The sequence below is a fragment of the Gadus chalcogrammus genome, chromosome 19, assembly GCF_026213295.1.
Source record: "Gadus chalcogrammus isolate NIFS_2021 chromosome 19, NIFS_Gcha_1.0, whole genome shotgun sequence".
Taxonomy (NCBI): domain Eukaryota; kingdom Metazoa; phylum Chordata; class Actinopteri; order Gadiformes; family Gadidae; genus Gadus; species Gadus chalcogrammus.
In genome coordinates, this window is record NC_079430.1 from 18,885,754 (window position 1) to 18,908,757 (window position 23,004).

The 23,004-nt window shown below is 43.2% G+C and overlaps 2 protein-coding genes across 7 annotated transcripts in view; both read left to right on the forward strand.

Annotated features, from left to right (window-relative positions):
* Positions 1 to 55: 55 nt before the first annotated feature.
* Positions 56 to 13,496, forward strand: LOC130372438 (protein NLRC3-like). Its single transcript, XM_056578441.1, has 8 exons — positions 56 to 168; positions 1,102 to 1,199; positions 1,845 to 3,663; positions 8,014 to 8,187; positions 8,985 to 9,158; positions 9,866 to 10,039; positions 10,210 to 10,256; positions 11,027 to 13,496. Exons 1-8 carry the CDS (start codon positions 101 to 103, stop codon positions 11,629 to 11,631), a joined length of 3,159 nt encoding a protein of 1,052 aa, XP_056434416.1. The 5' UTR covers positions 56 to 100; the 3' UTR covers positions 11,632 to 13,496.
* A 2,498-nt stretch (positions 13,497 to 15,994) lies between these two features.
* The window catches only part of LOC130372436 (NACHT, LRR and PYD domains-containing protein 3-like), a 30,056-nt gene continuing 23,046 nt past the window's right edge, over positions 15,995 to 23,004 (forward strand). The window contains exons 1-6 of one of the 6 annotated variants that reach the window (XM_056578435.1): positions 15,995 to 16,132; positions 19,403 to 19,499; positions 19,605 to 19,721; positions 19,796 to 19,903; positions 20,760 to 20,876; positions 21,876 to 21,992. In XM_056578435.1, the coding sequence (XP_056434410.1) occupies positions 19,654 to 19,721; positions 19,796 to 19,903; positions 20,760 to 20,876; positions 21,876 to 21,992 (410 nt within the window). In that variant the 5' untranslated portion in view covers positions 15,995 to 16,132; positions 19,403 to 19,499; positions 19,605 to 19,653. The other 5 variants (XM_056578436.1, XM_056578437.1, XM_056578438.1 and 2 more) reach the window with 5 other exon arrangements.

A 23,004-nucleotide genomic window follows, 5' to 3' on the forward strand; every position in this document is an offset into this window, starting at 1 on the left:
GTGTGTGTGTGTGTGTGTGTGTGTGTGTGTGTGTGTGTGTGTGTATTGAAGCCCACAGCAGCAGCAGAGAGCAGACTCCCCTGGACCCAGCTGTGTCTCCATGAAGAGTGACTGGTCTATGGCACAACCTGTTAAGTTTGAAGATGGAAACCAGTCTATTGGGAAGAGGTGAGTGTTTAGAGAGTGACCGGTCAGAGACATGGAGGGGGGCTTCTTCAGCGGTGGACGGTTGGGGGGGCCGAGGTGGGAGATGTTATGGTGAAGGTATGGTAAAAGGCTGTGATTGGCCTCGTCACACTGCAAGCAAGAGTTGCCAAATTGTTTTACTCAAAGGTGAGTAGATCCGATTTCATTCAGAACAGTGTAACAGCACAAATCACATGAGATCAGGTCCGTTCATTTCTGGTTTGGCCACTTTAATACCTGGTCCTGAATCAGGTACAGTAGGGATTTCTCTCAATGCGACCTCAGGTTGAGCTGTCGTATCGTAATGTGACTTTGATGTTACTCTAGATCCACATACGTCATATCGACCACATTTAAAACACAACATGAACAGCTAAACCAGAAGATTATGAAGAGAAATAAATCCGAACTGAGCATTAAGGCATCAGCTCCTCAATATGAACAGGGTTCTGTCTTTGTTCTCTACTGTGTTTGGTCTAAACAAAGATTGTCACTGAAACATTGACTTCCATTTGCTCATTATCTTTTCTTAATATGAGAGATGGAAAGGATAACATGATTGAAATAAGACTCTGACTTTGACAAAGCAGTTTGGCACGTCAGTGTTGATCTAACAGATTTATAATTCTGTGATTGTAGTTTCGAGGTATCAGAGCCAGTAATAACATCTCTGTAACAAGTTATAGGATCTTATCAAGATAATTATGGACTTAAAAGCTTGAAACAAATGAAATACTCTCACCTAAAAACTGCCTTGTAAGAAGAATTATCTTGTCAGCATGAAAACTGCAGTGCGATTAAAAGCTGTGTGTGTGTGTGTGTGTGTGTGTGTGTGTGTGTGTGTGTGTGTGTGTGTGTGTGTGTGTGTGTGTGTGTGTGTGTGTGTGTGTGTGTGTGTGTGTGTGTTTTCCACAGACCCCAGGAGAGGTCAAAGGTAACCAGTGCTCAGTCTGTACAGCAGCATCAATGGATGGAGATGAACCAGGAAGAACTGGCCGACACACTGTGGGCCGGTAGGAAACTCTTATTCTGAAGACAGAGGAGACTCTTATCTTTAAAATAGAGAAGAATTTAATTTTGAAGAGCAGTATCAGATTCTTATTTGTTCTGTTCAGACTTAATGACATAATGTGAGACTTCTACATTTCTAATATATTCTTCAATGTGGCGATATCTTTCATCTTGGGGGTTAAATGATTTGATCCAGATATGTATTGTTATTGTGAGTCCATCAGGTTCAAGAATGTTAAACATTATACTGCAGATCAATAGAAGATTAACTCAGTAGATGAGATGCAACACTATCATTTTATATCAGCATAGAAAGTCACTTTCTACATATTCACTATTATTAGACCAATCATATTGCTGTGAAAATAATAAAATAATAACATTTTGAATCTGTAACATGCAGTCCTTGTCACAACCAGCTTCTCCGACTACAAGTAATGAAGCCACTAAACATCATGAAGTTGATCACAAGATAATTCCCTAACAGGAAATATTGACATGTTTGACAAATGAAACATTTTGAAACTGTAACATGCAGCTGATCAAGTTGATAATAAGATAATTCCCAGTAACAGTAAATATTGACATGTTTCCATTGGTATCGTCACCATCCACTAACTGATGTCTTCTGTTGTTTTGTCATTTAGGATCTGCTGCTGTCGAGTGCCAACATAAAATCAAGTCTCATTTGAAGAAGAAGTTCAGGTGTGTGTTTGAGGGAATCGCTAAAGCAGGACAGCGAACAGGGCTGAATGACTTCTACACAGAGCTCCTCATCACAGAGAGAGGCAGTGGAGAGGTCAACAAGGAACATGAGGTCAGACTGATTGAAACAGCCTCCAGGAAACCAGCTGAGGAAAAACCAATCAGATGTGAGGACATCTTTAAACCCTTACCTGGACAAGATCAACCAATCATGACAATAATGACAACTGGAATGGCCGGCATTGGTAAAACCATCTTAACACACAAGTTCACTCTGGACTGGGCTGAGGGCAAAACCAACCAGGACATACACTTCACATTTCTCCTCACTTTCAGAGAGCTGAATTTACTGAAAGGGAAAGAGTTTAGCTTGGTGGAACTTCTTCATCACTTCTTTATTGAGACCAAAGAAGCAGGAATCTGCAGATTCGACCGGTTCCAAGTTGTCTTCATCTTGGATGGACTGGATGAGTGTCGACTTCCTCTGGACTTCCAGAGAAACCTGATCTGGACTGATATCACAAAGTCCACCTCGGTGGACGTGCTTCTGACAAACCTCATCAGGGGCGACCTGCTTCCCTCTGCTCGCATCTGGATAACCACACGCCCTGCGGCAGCCAATCAGATCCCTGCTGAGTGTGTTGACATGGTGACAGAGGTGAGAGGGTTCACCGACCCACAGAAGGAGGAGTACTTCAGGAAGAGATTCAAAGACGAGAAGATGGCCAGCACAATCATCTCCCACGTCAAGAAATCACGAAGCCTCCACATCATGTGTCACATCCCAGTCTTCTGTTGGATCACTGCTACAGTTCTGGAGGACCTTTTCAAAACATCCAAGAGAGGAGAAGAGATGCCCAAAACTGTGACTCAGATGTACAGCCACTTCCTGAGGGTTCAGTCCATACAGGGGGACAGGAAGTATCATGGGAGAGCTGAAACAGATCCAGACTGGAGTTCAGAGAGCAGGGCGATCATTGTTTCTCTGGGAAAGCTGGCTTTTAACCAGCTGACGAAAGGCAACCTGATCTTCTACGAGGCAGACCTGGCAGAGTGTGACATCGATATCAGAGCAGCCTCAGTTTACTCAGGCGTGTTCACCCAGATCTTTAAAGAGGAGTGTGGGCTGTACCAGGACAAGGTGTTCTGCTTCGTCCATCTGAGCATCCAGGAGTTTTTGGCTGCCCTTTATGTCTTTCTGTTCTTCATCGATACTGGGGACAATCTGCTCTCAGAAGAACCACCAACCTCTGTTGAAGATAAACTCCTCTTCCTCTACAAGTGTGCTGTGGACAAGGCCTTACAGAGTGAGAACGGACACCTGGACTTGTTCCTCCGATTCCTCCTGGGCCTCTCTATGGAGACCAATCAGATTCTCCTACGAGGTCTGCTTGGAAAAAAAGATATTAGATCACTGATCAATTGGCTGAGACAGAGAGGAAGGGGCTCACAGACCAATCAGAAAACAGTGTCTTACATCAAGGAGAAGATAGGTGGAGAACTCTCTACAGAGCAAAGCATCAACCTGTTCCACTGTCTGAATGAGCTGAACGACTGTTCTCTAGTGGAGGAGATCCAACGGTCCCTGACATCAGGAAGTCTGTTTAAAACACATCTCTCTCCTGCTCAGTGGTCAGCTCTGGTCTTCATCTTACTGTCATCAGAAGAGGAGCTGGACGTGTTTGACCTGAAGAAATACTCTGCTTCAGAGGAGGATCTTCTGAGGCTGCTGCCAGTGGTCAAAGCCTCCAAAACATCTCTGTAGGTTCATTAATAACACGTATCACAATACACACAACACAATATACCTGATAGTAGAATATAAAATGTTATGATAACATAGAAAACATCTTTCGAGGTTATTTTATAACATGTATCTAAATATACACAATGTTATTTTGTGTAACCAGGTTGAAAAGTCAAACTCAAAAGCTCTACTTATTATGAAATAATGAAAGAAAGATATATATATTTTTTAATAATAGTTAAATCCAGCTGTATTTAAATATGTATTTATATGTATAAATAAGTAATTATTGATACGGATAGATTAATAAATAGATGTTTATTATTCATAAAAGATAACCCATTATTTTAAAACATTTTAACCTTGTTCAGTAGTTTAGTTTCATGAACGGTTTGGGTTTAACCAATAGGATGCGTTGATAAAGAGACTTCAGGGTCATCTGGTGGAAGGGTGAGAGGTCACGATTGAGCGGGAAAAAGGAGAGAGAGGGAAGAGACAAAGGATGAGAGTACTTTATTCTCTGTAGAGATCGCCCAGCTAAATTATATTTAAACATTTACTTATTAGTTGTAACCAGTAGACCGTGATCGCCAAAATAATATAATATTAATAACAATAATATATATATATTAGAGCTGTCAGTTAAACGCGTTATTAACGGCGTTAACGCAAACCAAATTTAACGGCGTTAATTTTTTTATCTCGCGATTAACGCAATTATTTTATATTAAAAAAAAAAAAAACTTTTTTTTTTTTTTTGGCTCAAAACAAAGAAGCAGTAGCCTGACTGCTAGGTTCAAATGACATTTGTTCAAAGCAGTCGTTTAATTGCACTATAGGCTCTTTTTTTGTATCGTCCTGTTTTGATCAGTGTATATGCCAATGTTGTTATCAATAAATAATCATTTGCACAAGGCAAGCCGATGCACTTCACCATGTTGATAAGAGAATTAAAATGAGAAGAATTATGGGACAAAAAAATCAAGGGATATTTAGCATAGAAAAATAATTTGCGATTAATCGCGATTAATTAGAGTTAACTATGACATTAATGCGATTAATCACGATTAAATATTTTAATCGCTTGACAGCTCTAATATATATATATAGATAATTGTTATTGATATAATATTATTTTGGCGATCACGGCCGTGGTCGCCAAGTGCCGCATCGGATCCTGGGAGGGTCGGCGGCACTGAGGCAGTCGTGGTTGTGGGCGACAGGATGTGTGTTTCAAGTGTGTGTGTGGTGTGTTTACATAAAGTCTCTCTCCGGGTCGTTCGGAGTATGGGCCACGAGAGCTGCAAACTCTTACTGTACGTCCACACCAGAAGCGAATTGAGCTACCAAATTGCCGGAAGTCATTCACTTTCTATGGGCAAGAGCGCCCAAAGCGACCAAAGCGACCAACGCTACCAGCGGCCAAAGTTCAGCGACCAGAGCGTCAAAAAAAAGTTGAAAACTTTTTAACTTTATGCAAATGACTATGACGCGCTTCAGCGGCCAAACACTGACAGCCAATCGGAATGTAGACGCTCTTCGCTTGCGTGGATCCCAGGGAACACCGGCAGGCACTTTGGTTCCTACCTACCTTTATTCACTCACTGAACAAAATGTCGGCTGAAGTATTAATCGCGGCTGTAACTGGGCACCCGGTGTTGTACGACCCAACCCTTTTTCAGTTCAGAGATTGAAACGCCATAGTGGTTTGGATACCAAGTGATGATAAGCGGGAGTATTTATACATCTAGAACGTTCGTATTTAAGCGGGAATCATTTTCATTTGCTCTCCATGCCACCAATCTAACCAACCAATCGCGTGTAGCATGCTTTAAACAAAACCAAAAAAGTCTTATGAAATCGTCACATAAACAAACTAATCGACAAGACGAGGGATAAACGACAAGGGATATATCTCTTGTCTTTTATCCCTCTATCCCCCACTATTCACGGAGCCTGAGGTGAATAATTGTTAATTAAATAGTCTAGATAGATATATAGCCTAGTCAAGTCTTTATTAATACCAAACGACACAAATCGTCGGGAATCCATTTAGGTGGTTCGGCCCACACAGGACAGTAGCCTACAAGACCACACAGAACAAGTCTGACTGGAAATACAAACAATACATCACATTAAAACTAGACACATGTTGATAGATAGATAGACAGATAGGCCTAGTTAGATAGATATGTTCCATTATTTGCCTTGCGGAGCCAACCAGTCCTGTGCACGTATGCAAATTAGCCATGTGCGCCAATGTCTATTTGTTTTGAGTGCGACGAATGAGTGCAGATCATGATTTGCAGATGCAGATCAGTGAAACATATTTTAACTACTACAGCACGCAGGGTTTTTTGTTCTCGGTTGTAATTAGCCTACATTTTAGGATTTTTTTATATTGGGGGGAATCACTGTCCTACTTGTTGTCGAAGCACTTTATCCAACAAGCAAAACCGTCTCGGCAATATGGCCAAGGTGTATGGGAGAGTTCACTCTTTGATATGGCTGTCTGTATGGCCTACTAAAAGCATACGGCTCCTTTAAATGCGTCTGCATAATTGAATTGTACGTCATGAGCGACTTGAGCGACCAAAGCGAACAGAAAAATTCGCAGCGAAACTTTGTGAGCGACCAAAGCGTCTTTGACGCTTTGGTCGCTCCTGGTGTGGACGTACAGTTATGGCTCCCATCTGGTCGTTCCCGTGCTGCTCGCCACATTATTATTAGAAACGTACTTTTACCATTTATATTTGTCACAACAAATTGACTGGGGGTTTTGAGAGGGGGGGCTTGGAGGGGGCTCAGCCTTCTGAGGGGGAGTTTAAGCCCCCGCTAGCCCCCCCCCCCCTTTTCTCACCGCTGGTTGTAACCCTAATATACAAAACATGTCTGTGGTGTACTATAACATGTATTACAATCAGGGCTCTACACTAACTCTTTTTTTCAGGAGCACTCGTGCCCCTAAGTTAAAAATGTAGGAGCACAGGAAAAAAAAATGGGGGCACAATAGGTTTTTGTTTATAACATTTATTAGCGTGCAGAAATTGCACACACCAACAGCAACAACTTACTAAAGCAAAATTAAGGCAAATAAACAGACAAGATTACATTTAGGCTACACAAACCAGCACCAATTTCGGCTTCTACCGTACCAGGGGTTATTGGGCTGGTTGCGATTTATATAGAAAGCGGGACAGCGAGAATGCATAGTGGACTCGATGTGTTTCACCACAGCATCGCGTTTGAGGTTAGGGTTCTCCGTTATAAACAGAGAGGAGCCTGCCATTGTCGATGGGGCTTCCTTACAAAATGTACAGAACATTTTCATGTTCTTAGCATCATAAACTAGCCACCCGAAATCCTTCAACCAGTCGGGGGTTGAATTTGGAGACTGTATCGACTACAGTAACAGCATTAACTTTCTCCACGCAGTCTATTCATAATATTGTAATGACCATGGAAGAGGCAGTGAATGAAGTATTGATTAGACAGCGATTTAGATACCTAATAAACCGTTGGATCAAACAAGACTGGTAACCATAGCAACGTAGGTAAACAAAACCGCTAAGCCCTCCCGTAGCGCCTCCCGCGCTACGGCCAGCCGGAGGCGCACAGAGCTTTTGGCCGTGATATTATCTAAACAATTATATTATATTATATACTATTCTATATAGAGCTCGGGGAGTCGCAAACGGCAACAATCACTTTCTGCTCCATGCTGCGGTTCACCCCGGACTGCACTGCAGGGAACGGTTGGCCGGTTGAAAAGCGATTGGCTGTTACGTTACGCACGTCACTCAGTGGCCACGCAGTTGAACGCTGATTGGCTGTCATCACGCGAATGTCGCGGCAAAGTTTAAATATTTCAACTCGAGCAAAAGTGGCGTTCTGCAAATCCACCTGAAATCCACGTGAACGCGCTCGCCCGTGCCGGGCAAAAGTGTCGGGCTGCAAATGGAATCGTTGCTTTGGATGGAATCGTTTCGTCCCTTCGCGTTTGGTGTGAACGCACAGCATAGTGCGCTGTGGAGTAGTCACTCGCACGCGTGCTCCTGTTTTGTTTTCCTCGTTCGCACGCCGAAATATTCACTCGCAAATGCGAGTGAAATGGGCGAACTGTAGAATCCTGATTAAAATACAATACATAAAAACAAAACAGGTCTCAAACACTACAAAAAACTCAAATATTGAATAAAAATAGTATATACACTATTAGTGTAGTATACTAAGTATAGATTAGTTAAATTAATAAAACATCTCTAATAAAAAACTTCAACATACGTCCTTCAATATGTTGAAAGTAAAAGATGTAAGTTAATTTAATCACATTGCCTAACATGTTCTGTTTATTGTGTGTATAGGCTGAATGGCTGTCAGTTGTCAGAGAGATGCTGTGAAGCTCTGGCCTCAGTTCTCAGCTCCAACTCCTCTAGTCTGAGAGAGCTGGACCTGAGTACCAATAATCTGCAGGATTCAGGAGTGAAGCTGCTCTCTGCTGGACTGGGGAGTCCACACTGTACACTGGAAACTCTCAGGTCCGCTTTACTCAATGGTCAAACAGTTACACCACAAGTTCCACATCAGAGGAAGTTAACAGGACTAATATGTGCACCTAATTTTCTCATTTGGTGGCACCCTAACAATTGTGTTTGCACCCCTTTGTGAAACCTGAAAATGTCCTTGATCACGTACCATCAATCTGTGTCCATTCATGTGAACAGATTCACTCAATTTAAATCAGTTGTTAATGTTTTGAATGCATAGGGGGTAGTTTTCTGTTTTTACCGCCAGTGCCGCGACATCTCTTTACTCACCAACCAACTCTTCATCCTCCTCCTCCTCCTCCTCCTCCTCCTCCTCAATCAAATACCTAGTTATAATAACTGGCTGCTGATTGGATAATATACTACAATTAGGTTTTATTTTCTTCACTGGGTCGTCCAGAATAGTGCAGTTCTTCCCAGGCTACTGAATAGCGTGAGTGCTGCGGCGACATTTCAATGAAACTTTGCACAAAGTTAAAACCACTGTTTTAGATTCTGATCAAAGCCGAGTGTCTCCATTGGAACTTAAGTAGGTCGTGCTTCCCAATAGAGCGATCACTCCGGCGCCGCAATACAGCCGCGCTTTAATTCAGCACTGAACTAAACCTGGTAGTTCATGAAACTTCATAAAACCTTTTTGAAGTATAATGATATGTTTTGTTTATGTACTATGTGAAATCTAACTCTTAATATATAAAGATCCATTAACTTTGTAAAATGACTTCGGTATTAATCATCCTCAAACATTAATCACAGTTCCTAATATGTTCTGTTTATTGTGAGTGAAGGCTGAATGCCTGTCATCTGTCAGAGACATGCTGTGAAGCTCTGGCCTCAGTTCTCAGCTCCAACTCCTCTTGTCTGAGAGAGCTGGACCTGAGTAACAATGATCTGAAGGATTCAGGAGTGAAGCTGCTCTCTGCTGGACTGGGGAGTCCACACTGTACACTGGAAACTCTCAGGTCAGTTTGACTCAACAGTTACACCACAAGTTCCACATCAGAGGACATCCAACAGATTTACCTCTAGAAACGTAATAATTCTTGTGTGTGCGCGCGTGTGTGTGTGTGTGTGTGTGTGTGCGTGTGCGTGTGTGTGTGTGTGGTAGTATTAGTAGAAAACTTTATTCTCCCGGTGGGGCAGTTGGGTTTCGCAAACCCTGTTTGTGTCATAGACGTATGACAAAAACAGATAGTCCATACATCAGACACCGACAATAATAACATGAAGAACATCCATCACACACCACAATACACACTATACACCCTTGGATATGACCAGGCCAGCTGGACATAGTTTATTTTGACTGATTTAAGGCTTTTATGGCATGTGGTACAAAAGATCATTTGGATCTGTTCTTGGTCATAAGGGGAAGGCAGAAATGACGACCAGATAGCAGTAGTTTAAAATGGGATGGCAGGGGGTTTGTATAGTAACAAACAATGTTATTGGCTTTTTTCACCTGTCTGTCTTTGTGAAGGTGTTCAATGCTCGGTAGTGTGATCCCAAGTAACTTGCTGGCAGTTGTAACTGTTTTGTGTGTGTGTGTGTGTGTGTGTGTGTGTGTGTGTGTGTGTGTGTGTGTGTGTGTGTGTGTGTGTGTGTGTGTGTGTGTGTGTGTGTGTGTGTGTCTGTGTGTGCGTGTGCATGTGCGTGTGCGTGTGTATAGCTTGTCTGGCTGCCTGGTCACAGAGGAAGGCTGTGCTTCTCTGGCCTCAGCTCTGAGCTCCAACCCCTCCCTTCTGAGAGAGCTGGACCTGAGCTACAATCACCCAGGAGTCTCTGGAACAGCGCTGCTCTCTGCTGGACTGGAGGATCCACGCTGGAGACTGGACACTCTCAGGTATGGAGAGGACAGCTCACCACTCAGGGATTAAGTCTCCTAATTAAGACCCTGCTAGATGAAGTGGTTTGAAAAGGCAGCTGTATCTCATGTTGTGTGGAACGTGATCAGACAGCAGATGATGAAGGTCAATATTTCAACATGCTGCTCTCACTTTGATTCCCCCCCAGTGTGGAGCACGGTGGAGTGTGGAGGCTGAAACCAGCTCTAAAGAAATGTAAGTTTCTGTTTGATTCATCACAACACACACTCACTATTGAGATGGAAAGTCCATCCACACAGCAGGAGGTGACGTCCGGTCATTCCCATGTGGACTTTTGTGTATACGTGTGTATAGCTATGTTTCCCTGTGTTTATGTATGTCTAGTTTGTTTGTGTCGGTGTGTGTAGGTATGTGTACATGTCTATGTATAGTATGTATGAACCAGGTCTATGGTATCAACAGTTAGTTTCCAGCCTGTATATGAGCTCAGCTGGTTCAGTCTGTGGTTTACAAAGGTGGAATACAATGGATGTGTATTGGAACCTTTCAAAGTCTAATATCTTGAAAACAATGTCGACTATAGCTTAGATATTCGAGATGAGCAATAAGCTCACCATGTTGAACGTTTTGCTGTATAATGTGTGCATGTTTTGTGAATATTGATGGAGTAGATTTAGGTCATACATTTTCTAGGCTTCAATGTTTGAATGGGACACACACACATGGGATTTACATTTAAGTAATAACTTAAATGATCGTATAAACAATGTTCACAACTATTTCTAAAGCTATAGCACACTGGTCCACTAGAGTAGCTCTGACATGATTTAGTCTTTCTATGTTAGTTGATGTATGTAGAGTAGGTGAACGTGAAGAAGAAGAAGAATGCCAGAGTAACAGTACTAGGTTGTGATGATGAGGATGATGAGGATGAAGATAATGATGATGATGATGATGATGACCAAGAATGGTTCAGCAGCCCTTCATGTCTTGTTCTCCCTCAGATGCCTGTGAACTCACACTGGACCCAGAGACAGCCTTCAGATACCACTCTCTGTCTGAGGACAACAGGAAGGTGACGATGGTTAGATTGAACCTGTCGTATCCGGATCACCCAGAGATATTTTACCCCTGGTCCCAGGTGTTGGGTAGAGAGGCTCTGACTGGCCGCTGTTACTGGGAGGTAGAGAGGGAAGGACCTGTTGTTATAGGAGTGACATACAGAGGAATCACAAGGAGAGGAGTGGGTGCTGACTCGCTTGGAATGAACAACAAGTCCTGGAGTCTCGAGTGTTCTTATGATGGTTACTCTGCCTGGTACAACGGTATACAGACAGCCCTCCCTCCCCCCCCCGCTGGCTCTACCAGAGTAGGAGTGTATCTGGACCGGCCTGCTGGCTCTCTGTCCTTCTACAGAGTGTCCCCAGGTGGAGCAGGGTCCTCAGACACACTGACACACCTCCACACCTTCCAGGCCTCCTTCACCCAGGAGGACCTCCTCCCGGGGGTTGGGTTAGGGTGGAAGGGTGACTCAGCGTCTCTGTGTAACCCGGCGTTCACACCAAAAGATGCAAAAAGATGCCGCGCAGCACGATCCCATTCACAGTGAATGTAGAGACGCGTAGCGGGTTTGCTGCCGGACCACTTGCTGCTGAGAAAACCGGCAGCAAGATTTGATTTGCGGCGCGGCAAGATTTGATTTGCTCGAGTTGAAATATTTGTGTGTGTGTGTGTGTTCGTGTGTGTGTGTGTGTGTGTGTGTGTGTGTGTGTGTGTGTGTGTGTGTGTGTGTGTGTGTGTGTGTGTGTGTGTGTGTGTGTGTGTGTGTGTGTGTCACTGAGCTGAGCCAAATGCCTTTGGCTTGATTTGCTGCGCCTGCGCCGCAAAACTTCGGCGACAACGCGTACGGGCAGCAAATGCATCTTTTGGTGTGAACGCAGGGTAAGCTATAGTCTCTCGCTCTCTCTCTCTCTCTCCGAGTCTGAGGACACACATTAATACACACGCATATATAAACACACACGCACATGCATATAGTAACACAAACGCAATTTAATACACACACAAGCACATATATTACCAAACACAAACGCATATATTAGTACACACACATGCGCAGACGCATGCAAACACACATGCGCGCTCACACACATGCATATATAAACACAAACACACACATGCTATATGAATACACATATGTACAGACACACACACATATTAAGACACACGAACACACAAATATAAACACACGCTCGCACGCACACACACACACACATAAATACGCTGCGCGGACACACAAAACGTATACGAGCACACATGTCACGTATATATGAACTCACACGCATATATGAACACATGCAAGTATATACGAACACACACACGCACGCACGCTCACACACACACACAAACACACACATACACAAATTGTTCACACATGCATATGTAAATGCACACACACACACATACATAAACACTCAAATATACACACACATGCAAACATGCACACACACACACATGCAGATATGAAAACACACACACACACACACATGCAGATATGAAAACACACAAGCAGATATGAACACACACACGCATGCTTGCATTTGCAAAGGACACACAGACACTCACACAGACTACACACACATGTATATATAAACACACGCACACTGTGTTTGGGTACTTAAAATTAATTTACTCCTGTACGTTTTCTTGGGCTTTTCTTTTTAAGCTCTTCCATGAGGTTAACTATGCAGGTTTTACAAAGACTATATTTCTAATTTCAAATGTATTTTAATTATTGATTGATGGTAAATCTAAACATGTATATACTACAATACTGTGTATGTTTTTATACGGCAGGGCTCAGATATCAGTTTATATTTGAGCCTTTTTAAGCCTAACATGGAACCTAACATGGAACCTGATTTAAAGCAGATTTAATATTATATTCATAATGCAAGCGGTCTGGGAAAGGCTGTTGATCATGTTGCGATGGCTTTAAACTGAGTATTGATTCCTTGTGTTCTTGTGGGAACAACACAGCAGCAGAATGTTTATGATTAGTAATGCAAACCTGTTTATGATTAGTTATGTCTGCTGCTTTTATTGTTTGGGTCCTTGGGTTTATTGTGTTCATGTTAGGGACTATTATTTTATTGTTTGAGTCCTTGTGTTTATTGTGTTCATGTAAGGGACTCTTTTTCTGTTTGGTTAATAAAGCATAATGTTGATAATCAACTCAGAGGATTCACTGAATGTTGTCTGTGTTCAGCAGAGGATCAGTTTACACTTTAAGTTCGGGGTTCACTGAATAAAAAGCACAACAGCGGCTTTGTCTACCCTAGAAGGTCTGTAGTCTCTGTAGGTCTGTGTTCTCTCGGTAGAAGTTCTGTAGTCTCTGTAGAAGGTCTGTAGTCTCTGTAGGAGGTCTGTAGTCTCTGTAGAAGGTCTGTAGTCTCTGTAGAAGGTCTGTAGTCTCTATAGGTCTTTAGTCTCTGTATGTCGGTATTCTCTGTAGAAGGTCTGTTGGGTTTGTAGAAGGTATGTAGTCTCTGTAGAAGGTCTTTAGGGTCTCTGTGGAAGGTCTGCAGTCTCTGGAGGTCTGTAGTCTCCGTAGAAGATCCCCATTAGCTGTCACCAAAGTGGGACGAGCTAGTCTTCCTGGGGTCCACACATAGACACAAATTATAACAATACACAAGATACTAATCATAATTCAGGTAACAATAATCTAAAAGGAGTAAATCATTATAAACATCATCATCAACAAATTATTCAGATAAAGTTATTATTACATTCATGGGTATTTAATTCAAATAGTAGGGATGTCCATTCCGAATCACAAATCTAGATAGTGTATTCTCAAAGTGTACTTTGAGAATATCACTTTATGAGGTTTTCTAACAGTAATATGAGTTCTCCTAGCCTGCCTATGGTCCCAAGTGGCTAAAACTTGTTTTCGGTGTAAAACGAGCACTAGGTATCCTGCCCGCCATTGAAAAAATTGAAGCTAAGGCGCGCTGATTAGGAATGTGGCCCCATATGTCATCATAAGGGAACAAGCTCGTCCCCTTTCTCTGCCTTCCCGGACCAGAGAATTTGGCCCGCCAATGAGACAATGAGCTACGACTGTGCAAGCGCCACATTTGTGTGTGTGTGTGTGATTACACACACTGTAACGCAAGGGTTGTACACTTCTTTGTTATTTGGATAACCGTTCTGCTGTTGGTGTAATGGCGCATAACACATCGGACACTCGTCTCTAGTATTTCCACAATGAGACTCGTAGTGGGGGTTATCTCAGCCATGGTTGAGAAGGAATTGGGGGACAGGAACTTTGGCTTTGACTCCCTGAAGTAGGCTACATGAACCACGACATGGAGGAGAAAGGGATTGTTGCCCGCGAATGTGTCCTGCTCGAGCCCCGCTTCCCGCTGCCGAGGGACCACCGCCTCGGCGCTGCAGGAGGCGGTGGTGCCTAAGCGCTGACCGCTGCCGAGGCGGTGGTCCCTCGGCAGCGAGGCTCCGGCGGGAGACAACCGCGGTCAACAATCGCGGGCAACAATCCCTTTCTCCTCCATGTCGTGGTTCAGTCTACTTCAGATTGATGTGGACGTGGAAGAACTAGAGACGTCGCAGAACCCGACACAGTCGTTTGAGATTCATAATATCGTCTGGAGGCCCACACAGCTTTTGGCCGTGATAATATATGATATAGATATCTATGTATAATATGATATTATTTAGATATAGAGCTCCAGGACTCCCGCCGGAGCACCCGGAGTGTTCTAGAATATTTACAGAACACGGCCAAAGGCTGTGTGTGGCTCGCCATAGCGATCCATCCACTGTAAACAGAGCGCATGGTACCGTGGCTGCAAGCTGCTCAGGGCCACACCCCCTCCCTCCTCCTTGACCCGCCTCTCTCCTCCTCATTTGCATTAAAGCTACAGACACCACAATGGCGCGTTTGGGGAAAGCTCAATCTGCGACTGGCTCGTAGTGGCTGTAACTCTGCACCACGGCTGAATTTTGGGAATGTCGGTTCAGAACAAGAGGGGAACCTGCCGTTCTTGGGAAAGAAAATCAACTAAAAAATAAAGAATAAAGATTCTGAAACCCTTAACCCTCTGAATACTGAGTGACATCACATTACAATGGTTATAAACTGTGCTCGTTTGATAAGACTAAAGGTGTGTGTTGTTGAATACCTCCCTGTAAACTTGTAAAGGGTGCAAGAATCCTACCCAACCAGATAATCGCAGAAGACAAGTGAAGGAAGAAAATAACCCTGCTATCATAGAAACGTAACCATTATAAATGATTACACTACGTAGATTAAAGTGATCACTGTCTGTTTTCTCCTCAAATTCTTTTATAACCTTTAATTCTATAACATTAAGAGTTGCAGTCAGGTAGAAATGTTTAAGGGATCCATGTTGATGTCATTATAATCTATAGACTATATTTCTTTAAGTTTCTGCTTCTGAATAATGAATGACAGCATTGGTTTCCTGGTTTTAATAAAAAAAAACTCTGCCCTTGACAAACTTCCAGCTCTGTCTGAGGTCACAGCAACATGACAGGGAGTTCCAACACAAAAACATCAAAACACACTCGCCCACATGAAGGCCGATATCTACATGAATAGGAGGCATGGAATGACTCCTATTCATGTGTGATGTTGACGTCAACTCATGGGACCATAACAATGTGTTTTGGTTTAAAAAATATTTCTGCACAAACGGTAGCAGGTGACCCTGACAAAATCATGATAATATCTCTTCCAGATAGAATAACGTGTGTGTGTGTGTGTGTGTGTGTGTGTGTGTGTGTGCGTGCGTGCGTGCGTGCATGCTTGTGTGCGTGTGTCTTGGCCCCTATCTGAATACCTGCCAGTAAAGGGTGTTACATGAGGAAGGGATAAAAGAGAAGAAGAATCCAACCCAACAAGATTCCATTACGACTCATTCAAGAGAAATGAATACAGAAAAATCCCCTGCTATGATAGAATCACATGCAGGTACAACATGCTAACCCTTACTGAGTACTCTGTACTCTGAAGTCAGACGGTTTGGTGTTGCTCACTTCATCACAGCAGGAAGACGACTAAGGTAATGTAGTGCACTCTGATCCGTGATAGATCATAATACGATTAACTTTGAATCTAATCAATAGTTTGATTGTTTGTTTCCTATAAAAAACACATGGTAAAAAACATAGTCAATGTGTGGATGCATTGCTATTTGTCAAAATTGCTATTGAATCGTTTTGAAGATTCCTGCTGTGTAGAATGCTACGCGTTAGACTGTGGGCATTGGGGATCGAACCCAGAACCTCCCAACCTGGAGTGAGCGTCAGGTTGAGGTTATAATGCCTGTTTCCTCTCATTTAGAATTTGTTCTGTGGGGACTTTAAAAGTACTTAAGATGTAATGTACTGTTGTTATATTTGTAGTGCGGTATTATTATTACATTATTTAGACAGGCAGATGGCCATCTTGGTTAGTGAAGGTGTTTAAGGCCCCTACACGAGGATGCTTGCAGGTAAAAACGACCAAATATTTTATCGGAAGTGCCTTTCGTTTAGACGGTGACAGCGTTTTTGGGGCTTAAAAATTCTGAAATCATCCTCCAGAGTGGAAAAGTTTAATACGCTCCGCCGTAGCCTTTCCGTCTACACTGCCAAGATGCTAAACTCTGCTCAGATCTGCTCACGTCGCATACGCGTTTACGTCACATGCAGCGCCAGTACAGGGAAATAAACAAACTTGTTGGATTATTCCCATGCATTGGACCGTCAAGCTGCTCTGGCAGCTCTCATAAACTTACAGGAGTCTTTCCACGAAATGTACAGGATGTACAGATAGTATTACTGAACAGAGAAGGATCTGTAATTATGTTTTGGTTTTCGCGGCGCAGATAAGAGAAGAAGGGATATACTATGCATGTGCTCAGACATGGTGGTGTTGTGCAGTGTTTGTAATAACGCCGTTTAAAAGAACGGTAACGCCATTATTTTTTCAGCAACGGAGTAATCTAACTAATTACTGATTCCGTCGCTACAACGCCGTTACCGTTACTGTATGTTAAATGCGGTGCGGTAGGCCTACTATTAATTGATTGAATTGAACTGCGTAATCCGAACGCACCCCTGGCACCACACACAAACTGCTCGGGAGACCGGGTGGGTTAACAACGAGATCAGCGATTATGATTGGCTAAGGCAGAGTCATGTTTCATGGTATAAGGTATAAGAGAGGAAGGGACACAGTGTGACTGTGTGGCGCGTGTGTCCTGGCTTGTGTCCTGGCTTGTGTGTTTTTACACACAAGCCAGGACACACGCGCCACACAGTCACACACACACACACACCAAACTGATTCGATTAAGCAGCAGAAATGGCGAGTCCGGAGCAATCCGATGAAAAGTTGACATTTTCTGTAGTATTCGGCAGATGTTCCACAGCCTTAACAACCAAGCAAATTAAAATTCAGTTGGAAGTATATCAGGTGAAGACGCGACGCCACTTTTGCGTCTTCTGTTCAGACCGTCATCATGTAGACTTAGCCTAAATGTCATCTTGTACTGGGTCTTGTTCTCTGTGGGTGTAGGGGCCAAAATGCATATTTGGTCTATTTGTTTATTGTTTATTTTAAAAGGTTACTCACACTGTTTTGGTTAATGTCACTTCCATTTGATTGACACATGGGTGTGGTTTAATCTATATATACCGGGGCACTCGGCACGGCGGGGGTAGAGACAAAGGGGGTTAGTGGCGCTCCTGATTATATTTTCTGTTTACCGTATAACCTTCTCTGTATCTGAGAGCATCCCTCGTATGAGAGGGACATGACCTTCAAGTTGAATTAACTCTGGCGCGACCGCCTCAACACAAAAGTCACTGATGACGACTGGTTTGTGTTTTTTAACTCAGTTAATTGCACTGACATCCTCTCACCAGCAGTTGGTGCTGCGGTGCACCTTTTCGTGTGTGTGTGTGTGTGTGTGTGTGTGTGTGTGTGTGTGTGTGTGTGTGTGTGTGTGTGTGTGTGTGTGTGTGTGTGTGTGTGTGTGTGTGTGTGTGTGTGTGTGTGTGTGTGTGTGTGTGTGTGTGTGTGTGTGTGTGTGCGCGCGCGTCTTGGCCCTTATCTAAATACCTGCCAGTAAAGGGTGTAACTTACTGTACCCTTACTGAGTACTCTGTACTCTGAATACTCTGTACTCTGAGTACTCTGTCTGCACTCTGAGTACTCTGCACTCTGAGTATCTTGTACTCTGAGTATTTTGTACTTTGAGGAAACTACTCAGTACTCGGCTCCTCTGAAAAGAGAAATCATCCAACTATTGTATAGATTCTTCCAATTCATACGTTTACACTGAAGCAAATAAAGTGTTGATTTAAACAAGATGGTGATGTCTTTAAAGGATGGAGGAGGATTGTACATGGAGGTGTTCAGCAGACACAGAGCAGAGGAGGCCCGCTTCTATTCATGCCTTTATCAGTCTCTTTATTTGATAACATGGTTTCTATGTTCTGTTGGTTCTGCTGTAGAGAAGCAGTTGACTCAGTGATTGAGTTGACATGCTGATTGAACCATCAAGTGTCGCTTGGTTTTTCTCTGAGCTTCGACACATCACAGCTCTCCGTTCATCGTTCTTATTTTAATAAAGTTATTATTCTTGGATCAGCCGCCATAGCATGATTTTGGTGTGGCTCACTTCATCACAGCATGAGACGACTAAGGTACTGTCGTCCACTCTGATCTGTGACGGATCCTAAATATAAATAACTTTGAATCTCATCAATAGTTTGATGGTTAGTTTCCTGTAAAACCACATGGTTAACAACTTTAGTGTGGATAGTGACTTTTTCTTCTTGTTTCTCCTTGTGTCCTTGGTTGAATTTAAAGGTACTTAGGACAGAATGTACAATTGTTATATTTGTAGTGAGGTATTAAGATTGATTGAATTGAAGATGGCCTTCTTGGTTAGTGAAGGTGTTTAAACGTCTTCTCTTACCAGGTCTTGTTCTCTGTGGGCCTCCATCACAGATCTGGTTGTGATGTCATACCACATGAGGAAGTCCATATATGATCCTGCCTTCAGAGCGGTTTAACCAGCACAGGGAGCAGTTTGTATGATATACCTTCTGTGTGGAATGATGATACGTTATTAAATAGTGTATTAGAAACGTCTGGGCAGAACCTCCTCATCTCCCCTCGTTGAGGATGACAGGGTCTGAATCTGCGTCCAGGAAAGACCAGCCTGCCTCTCGCCCAAAGAGACAACAGTTCCCTGTGACCGGAATACACAGCTCATATAAAAGCAGAGAATACACACTGCGTGGCCGTAGGAACCTTATGGAGCTGTGTTTGTCTCCAGGTCTCCAGTCTACTATGGATGAGGAGAGAGAGGAGGGGGGTCCTACCTCTAAGACCACTCTGTCTGGGGAACATGGTCACCATAGGAGAGCTAAGAGGTAAGAAGAGGATCTCACTTACTCGCTGTTGTCCATCTCAGAGCTCAACAGTGATACATCATGACTCCATCATTAGTCTGAGTAACAGCTGTGTGTGTGCTGAAGCCCATAGCAGCAGCAGAGAGCAGACTCCCCTGGACCCAGCTGTGTCTCCATGAAGAGTGACTGGTCTATGGCACAACCTGTTAGGTCTAAAGATAGAAATCAGTATATTGGGAAAAGGTGAGGATTTATCAGAGATTATAAAGAAACAGCTTCTATCAAACGTCCATAAATCATGGATCTTGTTTTTCTAGAAGAGCCAAGCTGAAGAGAACTGTCTCCCCTGGACCCAGCTGTGTCTCCATGAAGTGTGACTGGTCTATGGAATTACCTGTTGATGGAAATCAGTCTATTGGGAAGAGGTGAGTATTTAGAGAGTTACCGGTCAGAGACATGGAGGGGGGCTTCTTCAGCGGTGGACGGTTGGGGGGGCCGAGGTGGGAGATGTTATGGTAAAGGTATGGTAAAAGGCTGTGATTGGCCTCGTCACACTGCAAGCAAGAGTTGCTGAATCAGACACAGGAGGGATTTCTCTCAATGCAACCTCAGGTTGAACAGTCATACGTATCGTAATGTGACTTTGACGTTACGTCTAGATCCACATTCGTCATATCGACCACATTAAACCACAACATGAACAGCTAAACCAGAAGACCATGAAGAAAAATAAATCTGAACTGAGCATTAAGGCATCAGTTCCCCGACATGAACAGGGTTCTGTCTTTGTTCTCTACTGTGTTTGGTCTTAAACAAAGATTGTCACTAAAACATTGACTTCCATTTGGTCATTGTCTGTCCTTAATATAAGAGATGGAAAGGATAACATGATTGAAATAAGACTCTGACTTTGACAAAGCAGTTTGGCACGTCAGTGTTGATCAAACAGATTTATAATTCTATAATTGTAGTTTCATCTACAATTACAAATGCATCTCTGTAACAAGTTACAAGATCTTTTCAAGATAATTAAGGACTTAAAAGCTTGAAACAAGTGAAATGCTCTCACCTAAAAACGGTCTTATTAGAACTATCTTGTCAGCATAAAAACTGCAATGTGAGTAAAAGCTGTGTGTGTGTGTGTGTGTGTGTGTGTGTGTGTGTGTGTGTGTGTGTGTGTGTGTGTGTGTGTGTGTGTGTGTGTGTGTGTGTGTGTGTGTGTGTGTGTGTGTGTGTGTGTGTGTGTGTGTGTGTGCGTGCGTGCGTGCGTGTGTGTTGAAGCCCAGAGCAGCAGCAGAGAGCAGACTCCCCTGGACCCAGCTGTGTCTCCATGAAGAGTGAGTGGTCTATGGCTAGACCTCCTAGCTTTAAAGATGGACGCCCCTCCAGAGAGGAGAGGTAGGAGTTTCAAACAGACGATGAACACAGGCCGTGTTGTTATTATCAGACTAAAACTATACTGATGTTTTCAAGTCAGGAAATCAGAATCAGAATCAGAAAACTTTATTGATCCCTGGGGAGAAATTGTTTTTGTTGGTGCTCCGTGCAAACAGAAATTACAAGCATAGAAGATAAGGTTATGAAAATTATAAATAAAATGCAATAAATAAAAGTAAGAATAAAGTAACAAGTGGACATCTCTTAGTGGGTTATAATGCAATATTTACATTCTGTTTCATGTCAGATTATCAGAGGGAGGAGTTTTAGAGTTTAATGGCCACAGGCAGGAATGACTTCCTGTGGTACTCAGTGGTGCACTTAGGAGCAATGAGTCTCTCCCTGAAGGAGCTCCTCTGTTTGATCAGTGCGTTGTGGAGAGGGTGAGAGCCATACTGCAGGATCGCCCACAACTTTGTATATGTGTAACTTTGTGTATGTGTCGGTGTGTGTGTGTCTGTGTGAGTGATAATAAGCAAAGACCAAAAGTAGATTCAGTTAATGAACTTTTATTCACACTGATTTCTTCGCACTTCGCTCAATGACTGCCTGGCATGTCCCTGTTCCACCTATGGTTTCAAGTAGCAGACACTGTCATCTCCCTCTCCACCTCTAGTGGGCGCCCTGACACAAGGAGTCACACACTGTCACCTCCTTCTCGACCTCTAGTGGGCGCCCTGACACAAGGAGTCACACACTGTCACCTCCTTCTCCACCTCTAGAGGGAGCCCTGACACAAGGAGTCACACGCTATTAGAAATATTAACTGATGTGCAGTAAATAAACTGTGTTGCATAACAGAAGATAAGAAGTATTCCTGGCTCCTACACAGACGATGGACACAGACCAGTTGGTTGTTATGAGACTCTGTGGAGAAGATAAATATAATATGTGTGTGTGTGTGTGTGTGTGTGTGTGTGTGTGTGTGTGTGTGTGTGTGTGTGTGTGTGTGTGTTGAAGCCCAGAGCAGCAGCAGAGAGCAGATTCCCCTGGACCCAGCTGTGTCTCCATGAAGAGTGAGTGGTCTATGGCTAGACCTCCCAACCTTAAAGATGGACGCCCCTCCAGAGAGGAGAGGTAGGAGTTTCAAACAGACGATGAACACAGGCCGTGTTGTTATTATCAGACTAAAACTATACTGATGTTTTCAAGTCAGGAAATCAGAATCAGAATCAGAAAACTTTATTGATCCCTGGGGAGAAATTGTTTTTGTTGGTGCTCCGTGCAAACAGAAATTACAAGCATAGAAGATAAGGTTATGAAAATTATAAATAAAATACAATAAATAAAAGTAAGAATAAAGTAACAAGTGGACATCTCTTAGTGGGTTATAATACAATATTTACATTCTGTTTCATGTCAGATTATCAGAGGGAGGAGTTTTAGAGTTTAATGGCCACAGGCAGGAATGACTTCCTGTGGTACTCAGTGGTGCACTTAGGAGCAATGAGTCTCTCACTGAAGGAGCTCCTCTGTTTGACCAGTGCGTTGTGGAGAGGGTGAGAGCCATACTGCAGGATCCCCCGCAACTTTGTATATGTGTAACTTTGTGTATGTGTCGGTGTGTGTGTGTCTGTGTGAGTGATAATAAGCAAAGACCAAAAGTAGATTCAGTTAATGAACTTTTATTCACACTGATTTCTTCGCACTTCGCTCAATGACTGCCTGGCATGTCCCTGTTCCACCTATGGTTTCAAGTAGCAGACACTGTCATCTCCCTCTCCACCTCTAGTGGGCGCCCTGACACAAGGAGTCACACACTGTCACCTCCTTCTCGACCTCTAGTGGGCGCCCTGACACAAGGAGTCACACACTGTCACCTCCTTCTCCACCTCTAGAGGGAGCCCTGACACAAGGAGTCACACGCTATTAGAAATATTAACTGATGTGCAGTAAATAAACTGTGTTGCATAACAGAAGATAAGAAGTATTCCTGGCTCCTACACAGACGATGGACACAGACCAGTTGGTTGTTATGAGACTCTGTGGAGAAGATAAATATAATATGTGTGTGTGTGTGTGTGTGTGTGTGTGTGTGTGTGTGTGTGTGTGTGTGTGTGTGTGTGTGTGTGTGTGTGTGTGTGTGTGT